Raw genomic sequence first — 16,954 nt, forward strand, 5'->3', positions numbered from 1 at the left:
ACACACACACACACACACACGATTCTTGTATTGTATGGGCTATCCTCTTGTACACTTCCAAGTTCCCTTATTTTTCCTTTATTTTATTCCATGCAGAAAACAACTAGTTCTACACCAGAAATTAATGATTGATACCGTAAAAAAAAACTATGATGTCAATAGATGTGAATACATATAAGCAGAAGCATCATAGAGTTAAGGTTACAAACCTCTTCTTCTTACACTGCTTCCATTTTTCAACAAACTTTTAAAACAATAAAGCTGCCTTTGTGGGGTTCCTCTTCACATGCATCGTTACATGAGTATGTATTTTTTTTTTCAATTTTATTTCAAGTTCATGTTTACTTTCGCCTGCTGTTTTTCCAATTCCATTTTTCCCCTGCTCAGTTGCCTGATTCCTTGGGCGGTTTGGACTTATCTTTAACATCCAATTTTATTTGTTGTTTCCTGCGAATGTGGATACCGAGAAAATGCAACGCATAGAGGGGAGCCGGATTTTGTATTGCATTGTAATTTTCTAATTTATATTTTGGGATAGTCTTACTGCCTGATATTTTAAACTTGCAGGAATATCTGATGTTGCAGTAGTTCAAGATATGAAGGTTCAGCGCTCACGAGTTTTGGGCCTTTTGGGCTTTGGCAGTACCATTTAACGCGACCATATGCTATTGATTATTTAGAGAGTCATATTATTTTGGTTTTTGTATTTCATATTTATTCCTTATAGGTTTAAATATTGTCTAAGTACCACAGAAAAACGACAATCAATAGTGGGAAACAAATAAGTTAAGAAAGAGAAATGTATAATCTCAATGTGCGCAGAGATGAAGACATTAAAAATATATAAAATAATGTAAATCACAAATAAATCATAGAGACATTAAATCTCAAAATCATGACCCTTTAAATTAAATTAAATAAATCAATAGATTGAAGCACCGAATCATAATAAGAAACAAGGAACAAACTACTTTTTAGTTTTAAGACACTGGTTCCATTATTTACTCACAGTTAATTCAATAGGAATTTTTCAACGAATTTATTTCCTTTTCACCATTCAACAATATTGTGATGTGATAGTACATTGTCATTAACACTAAACAATATCTACTCAAAATTTACGAGACTGCCACGTCCACCGACCGTACGAGAATAACGTCAACTTTATTTTTACTACTACGTAAATTGTGATGTTAAATGATTATTCCATGTCACGTTCAGTCCTTTTCACCAAATGAGAAAATTTTCCACAAAAACACGGTTATATACAAAGTCATGCTAAAAATATGGTATGACACACCTTGCTCTACAATATCACAATCAATTTTTTTTCATTTGGAAAAATATATGTGATGGGGTACGAACTAAACCCTAATGGCAAGCCCAATAACAGTGACGGCCCATCAGCCCAGAGCCCAAGAAAGAGTATCTGTTCGGCACCAAAGAGTTCGGCACGACCAAAGAGTTCGGACTCAGCCTACAGCTCGGTAAAAGCCGACCAGTCAAGCTCTCCTCTCAGATCGGCAAGAGCTGATCGGTAAAGTCCAGCAGTTCGGTCTCAGCATTCGACCGAACTAGGAGTTAGTGGACTCATGAAAGGCCTCCACGACCTCCGCTATACCCACGATCTATTTAGTGGTACGAAGCAGTTATTGAGCAGTTATTGCTCACCCACGATCTTGTTAGTGGGGCTGCAAACCACGACCTTAGTTCAATGTATAAATAGAACTTAGATCAGATAGAAAAGGGTTAAGCTCTCTAGAGATAAAATCATATAGCAAGTCTGTGTTGTAAGCTGTAATCCCAGATCAAGCAATACAATCTTGCCCTCCCTTCTTCCCGTGGACGTAGATTTACTTCAGTAAATCGAACCACGTAAATTCTTTGTGTCGTAGTTTTCATTCTCTACCAGCATTTATTAACATCAGAAATTCGCGGATCCATCAATATGGTATGAGACACCTTGCTCTACAATATCACAATCAATTTTTTTTTAATTTGGAAAAATGTTCATATAGTAATGTATTTCTCATGACGGATCTAAAAAATAAAATTCGAGGTTTTGAAGCTACTACACATAGAGTTCGTAGGAGACTTAAGATACTGAATTTAATATAAATTTTTTATAGCAGACACCACCTTCATTCATGTTGCGTCAATAAATTCGATGATTTTCAATTGTCACTGTTTTTGATATATTCTGTTTGCTAATTCTTGACTTTGATTATTTTTTAATTCGTCAAAAAATTTCTTGAGACTATGGTTTGCATTCGTTACCCAAATAATTCAATTGAATATAAACGGCTTCTAGACACTTACGTCATTAAAATTTTGGAATATTTTCTTCACCTAAATTCGGACATATAAAGTTGGTACGTAACATTTCAATTTTGATTTTACAATGAATAATATGATTAAGAGAGGCCAAATCGGTCCAAAGCTGATTTTGATAAGCAAAAATTTTAGTCAAATTTGTTTGTATTTAACTTTTCCAATATTAAGGCTGAACACCTTGAATTTCTATTAGAAGGATCTAATGTCCTTTCTCTTTTATCGTTATTCATGTCGATCTTGGTATACATAATAATAGAAGTATCTAATTAAAAAAAATTCTTTTGTTTAGACAATTTTTAATCGTTACATTTTACCTTTTTGATCAATAGATAATTATTAAATTCCTAAAGTAGGAATAAATTAGCCAAAATCAGATTGATTAATTTCGAAAACAAAGAATTTAAACAAAATCTTCATATTATATATATTAAGGGATTTAAGGTAATAAAAAAAGAATAACAAATGCTTACTATTGACACATATCCAATTCATTTTGTTAATATTTATTTGGTTAAAGTTGTAACAAACCAAGGCATTTCCCTTTTGAATGTCATCTTTTCATGAGTTTAGATTGAATATTAATTAAAATGAGTTAACAAGTTGTATTATCAAATTATTATGCATAATATTTATCATAATTTCAGTTTAGTGGGAGAAAAGGTAGTAATTGAATAATAGTATATGGACAGTAAGTTATCCACGTGATAAGAAGGTCCAATCAAGCTGGATTATAAGAAAATAATAAATCGAAATAACGCGGAATTTGAAGATTCCATCTCAAGATTTTCATACTAATTGCACTTTGACTTAATGATATTTAATCATATTCACTTCATCTAAACACTTGAATACTTTAGGTTTGAACAAGTCAGCATGCATGTGGAACCTTCTTTGCCCTTTGGGTGTAGGGATCCCATTCAATCAACACCGTTCTTTCACGGGATATTCAGTTGCTCGAGATTAAATTATTCTGATATTATTTGAGATTGAATTAAGTCTGTATTAATTGAGAATAATATTATTATATGGGGAATGCTAAGATTCATAAGCTAAGACTAATCCTAGATTAAGTATTGAACATATGTATTCTAACAATATTCATAAAACTTAATCTTGTCATTCATCAAGAGGAAAACGGTGAATAATGTGATTGCTTATGTTTTCCAAGATCAATTCATCAAAGATCGGTAGTGATTACATAAGCTTTTCATAACTAACATTATTAAAAGGCAAAATTCTATCTAAAGATCAATGGTCCAAATTAAATTTTAGTTACTTCAAAGACAAAAGTTTTTATTTGAGTATTTTTGTTTCGTTTCAATTTTTATCCTAAGAAGCAACTTGTTGTCTATGATCGACATAAAAGAATCTTTTACAACCCTTTTTCTTTAGAAGAGAATATATTTCATCAAGGCAAGTCAAACAGTAGAAATCTAACCAAATTAATCCAAAAAATTACTAATCTTTAGATCTAATTTAGTAGTATTTCTCAAATAGTTGGCACAAAGCTCCTAATATAGTCTATCTAGCTCACTCCTAAGTTACAAATGAATTATTACAAATTTTTATTTTCTTATTTTCATTAACAAAAAAAGTTCCAGCTAAATTAAATTATCGCATTTTACTACACGCAAAATAATTATGGAACACGAAAGTACCAAAAAGAAGAGAATGAGACATTTTATTGAGGTTTGAATTGGTCAGCCCTCAAAAACATTAATTTTAAACATTTGGTCCACAGGAAAAACTCGGTTTCTCAGTCAAACTTCAACTCTCACTCTTTTCCACATAATTTTCTTTCTCAATCATTCCTTAAAAAAAATTTCTTTAAATACATATGCTTCATCGGCTTTGCCTGCATCACTCTATTCTCCTCTTCAATATATATATTTATATAATATAGCATTCCCTTAGCTTTCTAATATAACCGAATTTTCTCAACTAAATTCTATATAACCAATATAAAGGGCAAAAAAGAGATTCTTGGCCCTTTGCATATGTGAAGAGAAGCTTAGTTTGCTGCATAGCAAGAGCATTGTACCGTACGTGCAGATCGGCTAGCCGCATCCCGAGCTGAACGAGCATCGTTTTGTGGAAGTCGACCGACCCTCTCTCTGTCTTTCCTGCAAGCAAAAGTGAAGTAAGAAATGGAGTCATGGGAAATGCAAGTGCTGAGCGATGAATTAGCTCAGGGGATGGAGAAAGCCAGGCAGCTCCGGTTTCATCTCTGCTCGACGCCTCCCTCTGAGGCCGAGGACATACTTCTGCAGAGGATTATATCAACTTTTGAGAAGGCTCTTTGCATCCTCAAGGGCGGGGGACATGTTGGAGTTGCACCGGCTGCAGCTCCCGAGTCTTCGATCTCTGCTGATGGAAGTTCTAAAAGCGATGATACGAACAAGAATCTCTGTCAAGATTATGGCGAAGCGTCAAAGAAAAGGTAGATACAGCAGTAAATTGATCATAGACAGTTAAAAACAATAGGGATGAAAATTTTGACTAACATTCTCTTCTTCTTGTTTAATATCATAGGAAGCTGCAGCCCACATGGACAGAACAAGTGAAAGTCAACTCCGGAAACGGGCTTGAAGGGCCCGGGGACGACAAATATAGATGGAGAAAGTATGGACAGAAAGACATTTTGGGAGCTAAATACCCAAGGTTCATTCTCTCTCCCTTTATACATCAAAAGGCATAAATAAAAGACATTTGCATATGAGAATATGGTCTGAAAATGTATATGGTAATTTTTGCAGAAGCTATTACCGGTGTACCTACCGCCAAGGCCAGAACTGTTGGGCAACGAAGCAAGTGCAGAGATCGGACGAAGATCCCACCGTATTTGAGGTCACATACAAAGGAACACACGCATGCAAGCAGTTCAATGATGCAGTTCCACAACCAGAATCCCCAGAAAAACAAGAACTCAAAAGCAACAACTCATGTTATGATCAACTAGAGCAGAATCCAATGATTTCAGACTTTAGAGCTAACCTCAGAGTCGACACTGCAGTTTCAGACATCCAAGAGATGCCACCAGCCTACTTCTCTTTCCCATCGACAATTCCATGCCAAGAAAGAGAAAATGAGTGTTATCCAATTTCTGCTCAGGCTGACGACAACCACTTGGGAGGATATTCCCCGTTGTTCTATTCTCCAGCCACATCAGGATCAAATTGCTTCTCCTCTGCAACATATCAGATGAGAGACTACGGGGCTAATGATAATACAGACATAATGTCAGCCAATGCATCAACAAATAAATCTCCGATTGGCGGAATAGAGTTCTCGATTGATCCAGTACATATAGATCCAGATTTCCCATTCAACATCCCTGGATTTTTCACATGATCGAAGTTCAAACCTTGTCAAATTGGAAAACAAGGAGTTGGTTGGCTTAACAACCACTATTCTTGATCATTGCGATAAGGGAATAACATTCTTGTAGGAATGTCATCCGGGTGCTTCAGTTATGAGCTGAAAACCAAGGACTGATCGTGTGTGGCTAGCAAGTTCTGCAGTCTAGTTAGTCTAGTTTTCATGTATAGAATCAGAGTGTCATCACTCGTTTATTCAATTCTCACTAATACGTTAGCCTACCAAGAAAACAGACATTTGGAGTTATCAATTTAGATTTTAATGATTCAACCAAACAAATACAACCAGAAAGAAGAAGAAGCAAGGTGAAGAACCTTTCAACATTAAGCCTCAAGATTAGAAATGAACATTCTCCACAACACGAGCTCTTGCATTCAATGTAATTATTCTACTTACATGATAGAAATGGGGACTATTAGATACAAACAATTAGTTACATGATATGATTATATGCGTATAAACTACTGGGTACTGCATCGTTGCTAATAAACTCAAATGAAAATATGAGAGACACAAAAGATAATCACGTGGAAAGAAGAGCTGAAAATAGGATTCCCTGCCTATGAAGTTTATATGTAGCGCTGAAAGAGTGGTTGGCATGAACTCATGCATCACAAGTATGGACATGAGAATTAATTACAGAACAAAATAACTGACTTCACATGATTACAGCACGCTAGAGTGTCAATCACAACCATAGGGTTGTATTGATCACCTAACTGATGGACTATCCTCCTCTTTTGCCTCAGTAGTGAGATTCGATCCATTACCATTCTCATCTCCAGCTTTTCTAAGAGCCTCTCTGAGGCCTAAAACAATGAATACGTTGGTCAGAGCAAGCAGCGACTCGGCTCCTCCGTGTAGCCAATCCACATTAGACAATGATGTCCCATAGTGCACCTTTGCTGTTTGAAAACAGAAATTAGGCCAAATACAAAACTAAATTAGAGAAGACACATAAAAAGTGTTCATATAGGAAGTAAAAGGTGTCTTATTGAAGATTTGAAGATTGTTACCATAAATTCCAGCCGGTACTGCAAAAATATGAGGAAGGATTAGTACATGACAAAATGTCAAGCTCACACATTTACTAGATTAGATAGAAGTTACAGTGACAAACTGAAATAACGCAAGCCTCAAATTTGCAGGTTAAAGAATATTCAAAATAGAGTGATATCTTCCCAATTTTGATCAATCTTTGGCCCTTTTTCAAGTTGAAAACTCAATTAGGAACCACATCAACTTTTTTTCAATCCTACCAGTAGATTGGGAGAAGCAAATTGTAATCTTTCCAAAATCAAACCCTTTTGCACTATCATTAAATAACAGCACAAAAACCCTAAATCCCCAATTCTAAGAATTAAAGCAGCAAAGAACAAAAACAACAACTTACTCGTAGCGCCGACGAAAGCAAGGAGAAAATAGAAGCCGAAAAGAGTGAGTTTTGGGGCAGATTTGGATTTGGTGATGAAATAGAGGAAACCAAGATAAGGAAAGAGAGAGAAAGCGAAGAGCTGGGATGCTATGCTTTGTGAATCAATGCTTGGCGCCCATGGATCCACAGGTAGCAAAAATCCGTTACAGATGATCCCTTTTCGAGCGATTCTTCTTCCATTTGCAATTTGAATTTGGTGTTTGAGTTGGAATTGGCGGTTGAGAGTGAAGATGGTTTCTGCGGTTGGGTGTGAGATGATGTTTTTACATAAACCAGTGGTGGATTGGGGATTCTTGAACCAAGTTTGGATTTGAACAAAGCTACTCATTTTTCTACTCTTTCACTCTTCTTGTTTTTGTTGATAAGTTTAAACTTGAAATGATTCACCACCATCACAAAATTATGATTTCTGGTTTTCCATATCCATTCGGAAATGCTTATGATTCTGCACATTTTATTTTCATTTTTATTTCATCATTTTTAATTGTATATAATAATCTTTTAAATCATTTGATTCCCTATCGGATTATAATTCCATGTTTGGTGCCAATTTAATTCCATAGAAAAAATTAGAAAAATTAGAGAATTTTGTTAATTTTATTTTTCGGTATTAGGTTCTTTTATTATTTACATTACAATAGTTTGTTAATTTATGTGAATATTTTAATGAAGATATGGCTAGAAAGCCAAGTTTATAGTAGTTTCAGCAAATAAAATTGACACATTTCAATAGTTATGAAGTTTAAATATATGAGCCCATCTTCAAATTTGCATGAAATTTTATAGCGGGATTTAATAGTAACTTTAAGATTTTTTTACCTCAGAGTCAAAAGTTCAGGTCCAAATAAAATGGAAATTACTAATTTTAATTTATGATAAAACAACTTCCATAAGCAGGCAAAAAGCAAACTTAACCTTGATTAATTCACCTTTCATTAAACCACGTTGAAGCAAAAATCCACAATTTCAGTTCCAACTGAAAATCCTTCACACCTAAAATTCCCATCTCACAATCTTTACATGACCTACATCTTGTGTAGTAAATCCAAAACCCCCATTTTTCTCTAAACAAACAAATTTCCTTTCTTTCCAAACCTTCAACTTATGCAAACAAACATCAAGTGAATAGAACAACAATGAGCCTCTCCCTCTCTTCTCCAATCTTGCTCCACAAACCCTCTCATCATCCAGTTTCCTTCCCACATTCAAGACTACCAAACCATTCATGGAAAATAGCTTCGACAAAGAAGCAAAACTTCCAAGAGCTGAAGCCGTTGTGGGACGACGGCTACGGGACTCAAACAGTGAGAGACTACATAGAAGTCGCCAAAGCTATGGCCAAGCCCAATGGCGGCCCACCTCGGTGTTCTGCCCTGTTGAATCCGGACCGCCTCTCGAAAACTCACTCTTCTTCTGTATTTACCAGGTACTTGCAGAGACTGTGTTGTGTGAGACAGATATATTTGAGGATGCTTTTATTAACTGTGTGCAGGGATTGATGGTGTGGGGATGGGGATGGTGTTGCATCACAAGGCTATGGGGAAGGTTTTTCGAGTGAGGTGTATGCATATACCAGCTGATGATCAGACAGCATATGAAGATCTCGTTGAGCTTGTCGGGGCGGCTGTGGAGGAGCGAGCTTCATCTCCGAACATGCCGGTGTACTTGGTCGGCGACTCATTCGGAGGGTGTCTTGCTCTTTCTGTAGCTGCGGCAAAGCCTGCTGTGGACATAGTCCTCATATTGGTGAATCCAGGTGAGTCTTTTCCTCAATATAAGATTTATATATGTTACTTACAACACAACATGCCACTGCAGCGGCGTCGTTTGAGAGGTCACAGCTCCAGCCACTGCTCCCTTTCATGGATGCTATTCCGGCCAAGATACTCCCCTACTTACTCGGCGCCACCTGCAGCGATCCGATCAAAATGGCCGGCGAGTCATCTGAACCTCCCTCGAAACAGTTGGAGAGGTTTGTCCACGAGCTGTCTGCTTTACCAGCAACTGTTTCTAAGTTGGCAGACATCATGCCAAAGCAAACTCTGCAGTAGAAGATAAAGCTGCTGAAATCAGACGCAGCATCTTCTAACTCACATCTACACGCAGTAAAAAACGAGGCCCTCATCCTGGCAAGCGGCAAAGACGCCATGCTGCCTAGCAAGGACGAGGCAGAGAGGCTCTCGTCCTTGCTCAAGAATTCAAAAGTCCGTTTCTTCAGAGATAACGGTCACCTTCTATTAATGGAAGATGGGATCAATCTCTTGTCAGTTATAAAAGGGAATCACATGCACCGTCGCTCCAAAAAACGCAACCATGTGATGGATTTCTTGCCTCCGAGCAAGTTTGAGTTCCATCACACCTTCGACAACATATTAGGGATGTTGATATTGGGTGTGAGCCTAGTCATGCTATCGACTATGGCGAATGGAGAGGTCGTGAGGGGATTGAGTGGAGTACCGGACCAAGGCCCAGGTCTCCTTGTGGGCTACCACATGCTTGTAGGAGCAGAGATTAGTTCTATTGTTGAGGAGTTTCTGAGAGAGAAGAAGCCGATGGTTCATGGATTAGCACATCCAATGATATTTGGGAAGGGTATGGAAGCGGCATGTCAAGAAGTCACAGGGTTCGATTATTTCCAAGTGTTTGGAGCTATACCTGTTTCAGCAGCCAACCTTTGTAGATCACTAAATGAGAAACGGCACGTGCTTCTTTACCCGGGCGGGGTGAGGGAGGCCCTGCATCGTAAGGGAGAGGCGTACAAGCTGTTCTGGCCGGAAGACCCTGAGTTCGTGCGGATGGCTGCCAAGTATGGGGCTAAAATTGTGCCGTTTGGGGTGGTGGGAGAGGATGATGTGAATGAGTTGTTGCTTGACTACGATGATCCGATAAAGATACCTATTCTTAAAAACAAGATCAAGAGTGACAATGAGAATATGCCTAGAGTGAGAGCAGGGAAGGATGTGAAGGGGAAGGTAGGGCAGCAGATTTTCTATGTACCAGGTTTCTACCCTAAGGTGCCCGGGCGGTTCTATTTTCTGTTTGGGAAGCCGATGGAGACGGAGGGACGGGGAGAGCTGATGATGGACAAGGCAAGAGTGAAGGAGGTTTATCTGCAGTTGAAGGGGGAGGTTGAGTGATGTATGGCTTATTTGATAAAGAAGAGAGTTGAAGATCCATACTGGCATTTTTTGGACAGGTTGTACCATGCTGTTTCGTCTCCAATTCATGAGACTCCCACTTTTGATCCATGAAGGTATGCTGCCTGTTGAGATCAATGTAATAATAACTGTGTGATGAGGTATCAAAATGTGTAATAAGGGTTTCTGTTGTTGGAAGGTTTGGTAGGATTTATCAGCTTGATGTGGTTGTAATAAGTGCGTTCTTGTTTCTGTAACAAATAGTGAAATGCTAACAACATATGGTATTCAAACTCAGCCTGAAAAAACTGTTTAAATATACAGAATAATATGTCACCAGCATTACAGTTAATAAGCACGCACGCATCCATTCCCAGACCTCAACAATGGCAGAATAGGTACTGAAGATAGGAATGGTGAGTGAAGGCAAGACTAACTAGGTGGTGCCAGAACAGCTTGCTCGTGCCATGCTCCATTTAAGTTGGACTGCCACAGCCTCACAACGCCATCACTTCCCGTTGTAGCAAGTGTCATTCCACTCATATCCCATTCCATCTCCCACACCTATTACCGAAATATGTTAATATTACCATCTACAAATATAACAAAAACTGGTTTTCTAGGAAACTACATAACTATTTTACAAATGAGACTAAATATAGACATTTATCATAATCGACAGAAACATTGTGGAGGTTTGGTTTTATATTAGTCCAAGTTTCAAATTTTTAGTTTTTCCAGTATAATTTACTAAGCTCTGAGCAGCCAAGTCAAATGTGTTTGGAAATTGAGATGTATATTTCCCAACTTGTTTACCTTTGAATGAAACCCTTTGTTGTTTAAATTTTAGTTATGTTGATCAATACTGCCAAGTATTACTAAGCACGTACCAAATGTACTAGGGGCATTGGGGATAGGGGTGTTAAATACCTCATTCTCATGGCCAGAGAGCAATGCAACCCTATGCACTGAAAGTCTCCCATCATGATCAGGGTTTGACCCAAGTTGCCAGATCGATATTCCTTTCTGAGTCGCAACAGCTATCAGTTCATAAGGCCTGAACAATTACAAAGCAATCATCTATCAACATTTGAACATGAACTCATTTCCATGAGATTTATCTTTCAAAGGTATGCCAATACAAGGAGAAATCATTATCAAAGGGGTAACAGAAGCTTTCTTCTCTACTTTCCATCTAGAAAAGTTGAATTAGTAATAGAAATTATTAACATGAGCCAGTATATGCTTCATATCTTGGTACCTTCCGATATTTGGGGCCCAGGCAACTGAAGAAACCTGATCACCCTTGTCCTCGGGTAAAGAAAGCTCTGCAACTGGAAGCCATCTTTGATGATCCAGATCAAACTCCCAGACCTGTCAGGTATACAATACAACTAAATTTGAAATGTGGCTCCATAGATATATAGATAAGAGAACCAGATCAATTCACTAAATAGGAAAACTGACTAAAATACTCCCAGATTAAGAGAGATCACAAATAAGTGAGGCAATAGGTGAATTCAGCAGAAAAAGAAGCATGTACCTTTGCAGAATTTAATGATGGAGTGGTTGAATTAAAGCCTAAAACAAAACTTGATTGTCGGACTTCAATTCGTTCTGGATTCCATGAAATGGACGCAGATAAACAGGAGACATTCCCAAACTTGGAGACCAAATCAATCACATTTTGAAACTCAGCCTGTAAGTTGATAAACCTGAATTACTGGTCCAATGAAAAGTAATACTGGATGCTTGTAATAGAGCCTAGATAGAAAAAGTGGAACCTGAAGCTGCCACTTCTCCAGTTCAAGCGTATCTAGGAGCTCATGTATTTTAACTTGTCCGTCAGAATATGCAGCAACCTGTTGAGGAAAAAGTCAGCAATAATTGGTGTTCTAAACAGACCACATGCATTTTATCATTCTCAAAATAGTCAAGATAGCTAGTTTCTCATAGATATTATATATATACAATAATACAAGTAATATAATTGAGACTTCCATTTTCGATGAAGAGACTGCTGTAGAATGAATTATGCATCGACGAGTCATGAAAATATTATACCGCCACGCATGCAATAACTCTATCAGAAAAAAGTATTGCAATTACAATGGTTCATTTTTGCATATCTCTGAATATATCTTTAGTCTTGTCAAATTAGTTTCTGAACTCCCTCAAACATGAAAGTAACTCGTATATGCACTTCATCCTCGACTTACAGAGCTCTCTCAGGCAGTGCAACTGTCCAAGAAACCAAAGTGCAAGGTTGCTTTAGGAAGATTGTATCGGCCAACATCTAAGCTTACAGATGTCCCCCTTCTTTTCTTCCAACATAATTTTATTTAAGTGCATACTTCCTTCCTCTCATGCTACAGCCACATGATGCCAATTTCAAGCAATTATTAATTGACACTAACCAATTTCAGACTTGTTTGACCATATCCAAATTGAACATCTAGTACTTGACTTGTGTTCATATCAAAGCATTTGCACATCTTCCAGTGAGGCCCTTCAGCATCTATAGGATTAAAAATACAAACATATTATAGTTAGCCCCTCGTAGATAATAAGAGAAATAAAAGGAAGTTATTGGAGATGCAAAATTAGATAAGCACAATTAACAGGAAAAAATTGGGAAGATGCAGGGGGAAAAAAGAGCGAGCAACCCCCACAATTCAGAAAATCTACGCAGAAAAACTAACTGGGAATTCAGAAATTACCATCCACGACCTCCTCCCACAAGGACAAATTCCCATCTTCACTAATGCAAGCAACTGCATCACCGTATTCTGGCGGAGCCCAGACCACTTTCACAATGCTGCCATTATGTGCCTATTTTCGAAATAACACCATCATATGAGAAATCCCATTACTGAAAAAAATTACAAATAAATACAGCTCACAAGTAAAAGCTCAATACACACGAAAATCACATCTGCAATTCAACAGAAAGTGTTCAACACCTCAAGCCCCTGTAAAAGTAACATAACGAACCATCCCACTAATCTAAACTTCAAATCATTTCACCAAATGACCGCAAAACAAAATAAACAAATCAAAGGGAGAAAGAGAGCATATATACTGACCTTAAATCTGTGGGTACAAGTAAAGTTTGAAGATGCTGGATCAGTTGAATCATAAATTGCCAACGAACCATCAATGAGTCCGGCAACCAATCTCTCGCCGCTGTAATTCCAAGCTGTGCATCTTGTACCTTTGTCAAGTACCAGAATGGACTTATCCATCTCTGCTCTAGCTATTAATCGATCATACAATTTAGAAACCCGAGATGAACAGGGGATGAACACACTACTAGAGCGCGGTTCTGGTTCCTAAAACCCTAATTCAATTTGGGAATTTTGGAATATTTGTTTAATTAATTAATTGTATTTACCTCTGAATAAAATTTCGAAAAGGGAATGGGCTTGATTCGTTTGACGAGGCCCATCAGAAACAAATTCTTTAGCCGAAGTAGATTTTTCTAAGAAATAGTGTAAATTGGTGTATAGAAATGCGAAAATGTGTGTGTGTGGTGCGACTTGTGTGTGTTATATAAAGTGTGTATGTGTGTAGCTTAATTTTATAATTATTTAGAATTTTTAAAATAGTTACTTTAGTCATAAAAATTGGAGAATTTGGAATTGAAATTTTAAATTCCAATATTTTTATCATATCACACAACGGATTCAAATTGCATAGTCTAATTCCATATCCATAGTTCCAATTTCATAGTGCCAAACGAATACTCCATCTTCATATATTTTCTATTTTCTTATTCTTTTTAAATTTTTGTCTATTGAATGGTTAATGGCATGGCCACAAGTTGTACACGTCAACACAAACCCTGTAATAAGCTGGCTCATTTGTCTCCTTTGTGGATGTCCAAAACACACACACATATGACACATGTATATGCTTATATGTGTGTGTAAGTATGTAAATTAGCACCAACAACACTAAAAAAAAGAAGAAAATGATAAACATGTACACAAATTCTGTTGCAAAGTTTGGTGTATTAATCTCATTTCCTTAATTTCTTCAAAAAATTGTGTTTCTTCCATTACTGTAGAATAATGATTTTGTTGCAATGAATGAAGAAAAATGCGATGTTTTTGTGGGAGATTGATAGGATTTAAGATCCTATCACAGATTTTATGCAAGGTGTTTGATGAATTGCCCCAATGAAGGAGCTTGAACTTACGGACGAGAATTAGGTTTGGTTGTATGCAAGGTGTTTGAAGAATTGCCCCAGTGGAGGTGCTGGGAATTATGGACGAAAACTAGGGTTGAGACAATAGGCAAATTGTATTACTTATTTCTCAAGACTCGATCTATGGGAATTCTATAATATATAGAATTCCCCCTACTTGATTCGGACTTACGATTCGGGAAAGAATCAAGAAGAAAACCCGAAAAGATTTGACTCTATCTAACTAAGCAAAAAACGTTATTTAAGGAAACACAATAATATCTCTAGAAGCAAAAATAAAGCAAATAAAATCTTCTAATTATCTTGGCACGAAATCGTTGTACTTGCTGGGCCGAGGCGCGTTGCGCTTCGGGCGTTCCTCCCTTGGCGGAACTAGCTTCTTCGCGGTCTTGGTCTTGATATTGGGCTCGTTATTTTGGGCTCCGGCCTGCTCCGCGCTTGGCGACGGCCCTTCTTCCGTGCGTACTCCTTCCTCCAACGTTGAGTCCCTATCAACTCCCCCATCGACGAGAGCCACCTTGTCCTCAAGGTGAAGATCAGGAAAGTGTTCCCTAAGCAAAGCAGCTGATTCCCATGAACGTGTAACGCCGCCATCCGAAGACCAACCCACCGACCACTGCTCCTGTGGAATGCCATTCACCAACACTGTGCGGGACTCAGAGGCGCAAATTGGAGTGTCATAGGGATCGCTTCGTCGGAAAGAAGCCGGCAAGTGCATCGTCGCCGAAATTAACGGCACAAATTTCTTCAACAAAGAAACGTGAAAAACATTATGGATCCTGCTTTCTGCTGGTAAGCGCAGACGATACGCCACTTTGCCCACACGCTCGGTGATCTCGTAGGGACCAAAATAGCGCCGAGCCAGCTTGTTTGATAATGGTTTGCTGACAGAAAGCTGGCGGTACGGCTGGAGCTTCAGTAACACGCGGTCGCCCACGTTAAACTCGATGTCCCGACGATGGCGATTAGCATATTCCGCCATAGAACCCTGCGCACGGGCAATGCGCCTCTTCAAGGTCTGCAGCGTCTCCTGCCTCTCGGTCAGCAATTCTTCCACTGCTGTGTTGTGCGACGGCCGTGGGTAAGTGGCAAAAAGGTTGGGTGGCTCCCGCCCATACAACGCTTGGAAAGGGGACATTCCTATGCTCGCGTTCACGCTACAGTTAAGTGCTAACTCCGCCCAGGGAAGCAGCGCGAACCACCTTGCGGGGCGATCAAAGGTGAAAGCTCGCAAGTACTGCTCCAAAGCTCTATTGGTAACCTCCGATTGGCCGTCGGTTTGGGGGTGATAGGCCGTTGTAAACTGCAACTTGGTGCCACTAAGCTTCAACAGCTCATCCCAAAAGTCACTCATGAAAATGGAGTCGCGGTCGGATAATAACTTAGCAGGAAAACCATGTAATTTTACCACCGTGTCAACAAATAGCCGGGCCACGCGGGGGGCATCGAAGCCCGGTTTCAGCGCTCCGAAGTGGGCGTATTTCGACAATCGGTCAACGACCACCATGACAGCCGTATATCCCTGCGAAGGAGGAAGTCCAACAATGAAATCCATGGATGCCGCCTCCCACACCATACCGGGAATAGGCAATGGTTGAATAAGGCCGTTGGGCTTATCTCGCACATATTTTGTTGCTTGACAAGTGAAGCAGGCCGCCACATACTCACGCACGTCGCGACGGAGGCCCGGCCAATAGAAGACAGCGGACACACGAGCGAGGGTCCTGCGCTCTCCGGGGTGGCCGGCGGCAGGCGAGTCGTGACACTCACCGAGGATAGCTGTCCGGGTAAGAGAATCTCGGCTGAGGTACAACCGCCTTTTGAAATATAGTAATCCGTCCACGACCGAGATGTTAGGCGGGGCGGTGCCGGCAGTAAACGCCTGGTGCAAAGCTAGCAGATCCGGAAGCTGCTCATTCTCGCGCCGAATCGTCTCTAGAACCGCTGGAATTGGGCGAGCATACAGCGAAAATAACTGTGCCGCAGAATCTGTTTTGTCATCATCACGGCGGGACAAGGCGTCTGCCACTTTATTTGATGCTCCCGACTTGTACTCAATCGTAAATTTAAACCCCATGAGTTTGCGGACATAAAATTGTTGATCTGGTGTTTGCACTACTTGAGAGAGAAGGTCTTTTAAACTCCGCTGATCACTGCGAATTATGAACTCCCGACCCAACAGATATTGCCGCCATTTCTGTACTGCTTCAACAATAGCGTAAAGTTCTTTATGGTATGTAGACGCGATGCGACGACGCGGCCCCAACTTCTTACTAAAGTAGGCGACGGGGTGCCCTTGCTGCATAAGCACCGCCCCGATGCCGAAGTCGGAAGCATCCGTTTCAATCACAAAAGGCAAGGAAAAATCTGGAAGACGGAGGACTGGGGTGGAGCTCATTGCCTCCTTGAGGGCTGTGAAACTTGCCGCTGCTGCCTCACTCCAAATAAAGGAGTCTTTCT

General features: G+C 39.2%; 3 protein-coding genes, 1 non-coding gene and 1 pseudogene across 4 annotated transcripts; 2 read left to right on the forward strand and 3 right to left on the reverse strand.

Annotated features, from left to right (window-relative positions):
- The first annotated feature begins 4,057 nt into the window (after positions 1–4,057).
- LOC121784954 (probable WRKY transcription factor 41) lies at positions 4,058–5,942 on the forward strand. Its single transcript, XM_042183240.1, has 3 exons — positions 4,058–4,774; positions 4,867–4,995; positions 5,091–5,942. Exons 1-3 carry the CDS (start codon positions 4,482–4,484, stop codon positions 5,683–5,685), a joined length of 1,017 nt encoding a protein of 338 aa, XP_042039174.1. The 5' UTR covers positions 4,058–4,481; the 3' UTR covers positions 5,686–5,942.
- Positions 5,943–6,232: 290 nt separating this feature from the next.
- On the reverse strand, positions 6,233–7,580 carry LOC121784959. The gene is made up of 3 exons (XM_042183248.1): positions 7,106–7,580; positions 6,729–6,746; positions 6,233–6,617 (listed from the first exon to the last, which is right to left on the reverse strand). The coding sequence occupies exons 1-3, from the start codon at positions 7,473–7,475 to the stop codon at positions 6,424–6,426; spliced, it is 582 nt and encodes a 193-aa protein (XP_042039182.1). The 5' UTR covers positions 7,476–7,580; the 3' UTR covers positions 6,233–6,423.
- Positions 7,581–7,765: 185 nt separating this feature from the next.
- On the forward strand, positions 7,766–10,410 carry LOC121784949 (annotated as a pseudogene).
- Positions 10,411–10,548: 138 nt separating this feature from the next.
- LOC121784956 (protein SEH1-like) lies at positions 10,549–13,665 on the reverse strand. The gene is made up of 8 exons (XM_042183241.1): positions 13,371–13,665; positions 13,005–13,116; positions 12,702–12,802; positions 12,069–12,146; positions 11,828–11,983; positions 11,546–11,658; positions 11,215–11,341; positions 10,549–10,848 (listed from the first exon to the last, which is right to left on the reverse strand). Exons 1-8 carry the CDS (start codon positions 13,527–13,529, stop codon positions 10,717–10,719), a joined length of 978 nt encoding a protein of 325 aa, XP_042039175.1. The 5' UTR covers positions 13,530–13,665; the 3' UTR covers positions 10,549–10,716.
- On the reverse strand, positions 12,488–12,601 carry LOC121785591. Its single transcript, XR_006046980.1, has one exon. It is a non-coding gene; the product is annotated as a small nucleolar RNA snoR104 (small nucleolar RNA).
- Positions 13,666–16,954: the final 3,289 nt, after the last annotated feature.

This window comes from Salvia splendens, chromosome 21, assembly GCF_004379255.2.
Source record: "Salvia splendens isolate huo1 chromosome 21, SspV2, whole genome shotgun sequence".
Lineage (NCBI taxonomy): Eukaryota > Viridiplantae > Streptophyta > Magnoliopsida > Lamiales > Lamiaceae > Salvia > Salvia splendens.

What these genes read in the sequence shown, in the direction of transcription:
- LOC121784959 (XM_042183248.1), bottom strand. Translation starts at nt 7,475, where the DNA reads ATGAGTAGCTTTGTTCAAATCCAAACTTGGTTCAAGAATCCCCAATCC.
- LOC121784956 (XM_042183241.1), bottom strand. Translation starts at nt 13,529, where the DNA reads ATGGATAAGTCCATTCTGGTACTTGACAAAGGTACAAGATGCACAGCT. An exon ending in GTGGGAGGAGGTCGTGGATG is followed by an intron (nt 12,803 to 13,004) that starts GTAATTTCTGAA and finishes TTAATCCTATAG; the next exon opens with ATGCTGAAGGGCCTCACTGG. An exon ending in TGGAGAAGTGGCAGCTTCAG is followed by an intron (nt 11,984 to 12,068) that starts GTTCCACTTTTT and finishes ATCAACTTACAG; the next exon opens with GCTGAGTTTCAAAATGTGAT.
- LOC121784954 (XM_042183240.1), top strand. Translation starts at nt 4,482, where the DNA reads ATGGAGTCATGGGAAATGCAAGTGCTGAGCGATGAATTAGCTCAGGGG. An exon ending in GGCGAAGCGTCAAAGAAAAG is followed by an intron (nt 4,775 to 4,866) that starts GTAGATACAGCA and finishes TTAATATCATAG; the next exon opens with GAAGCTGCAGCCCACATGGA. An exon ending in TTGGGAGCTAAATACCCAAG is followed by an intron (nt 4,996 to 5,090) that starts GTTCATTCTCTC and finishes TAATTTTTGCAG; the next exon opens with AAGCTATTACCGGTGTACCT.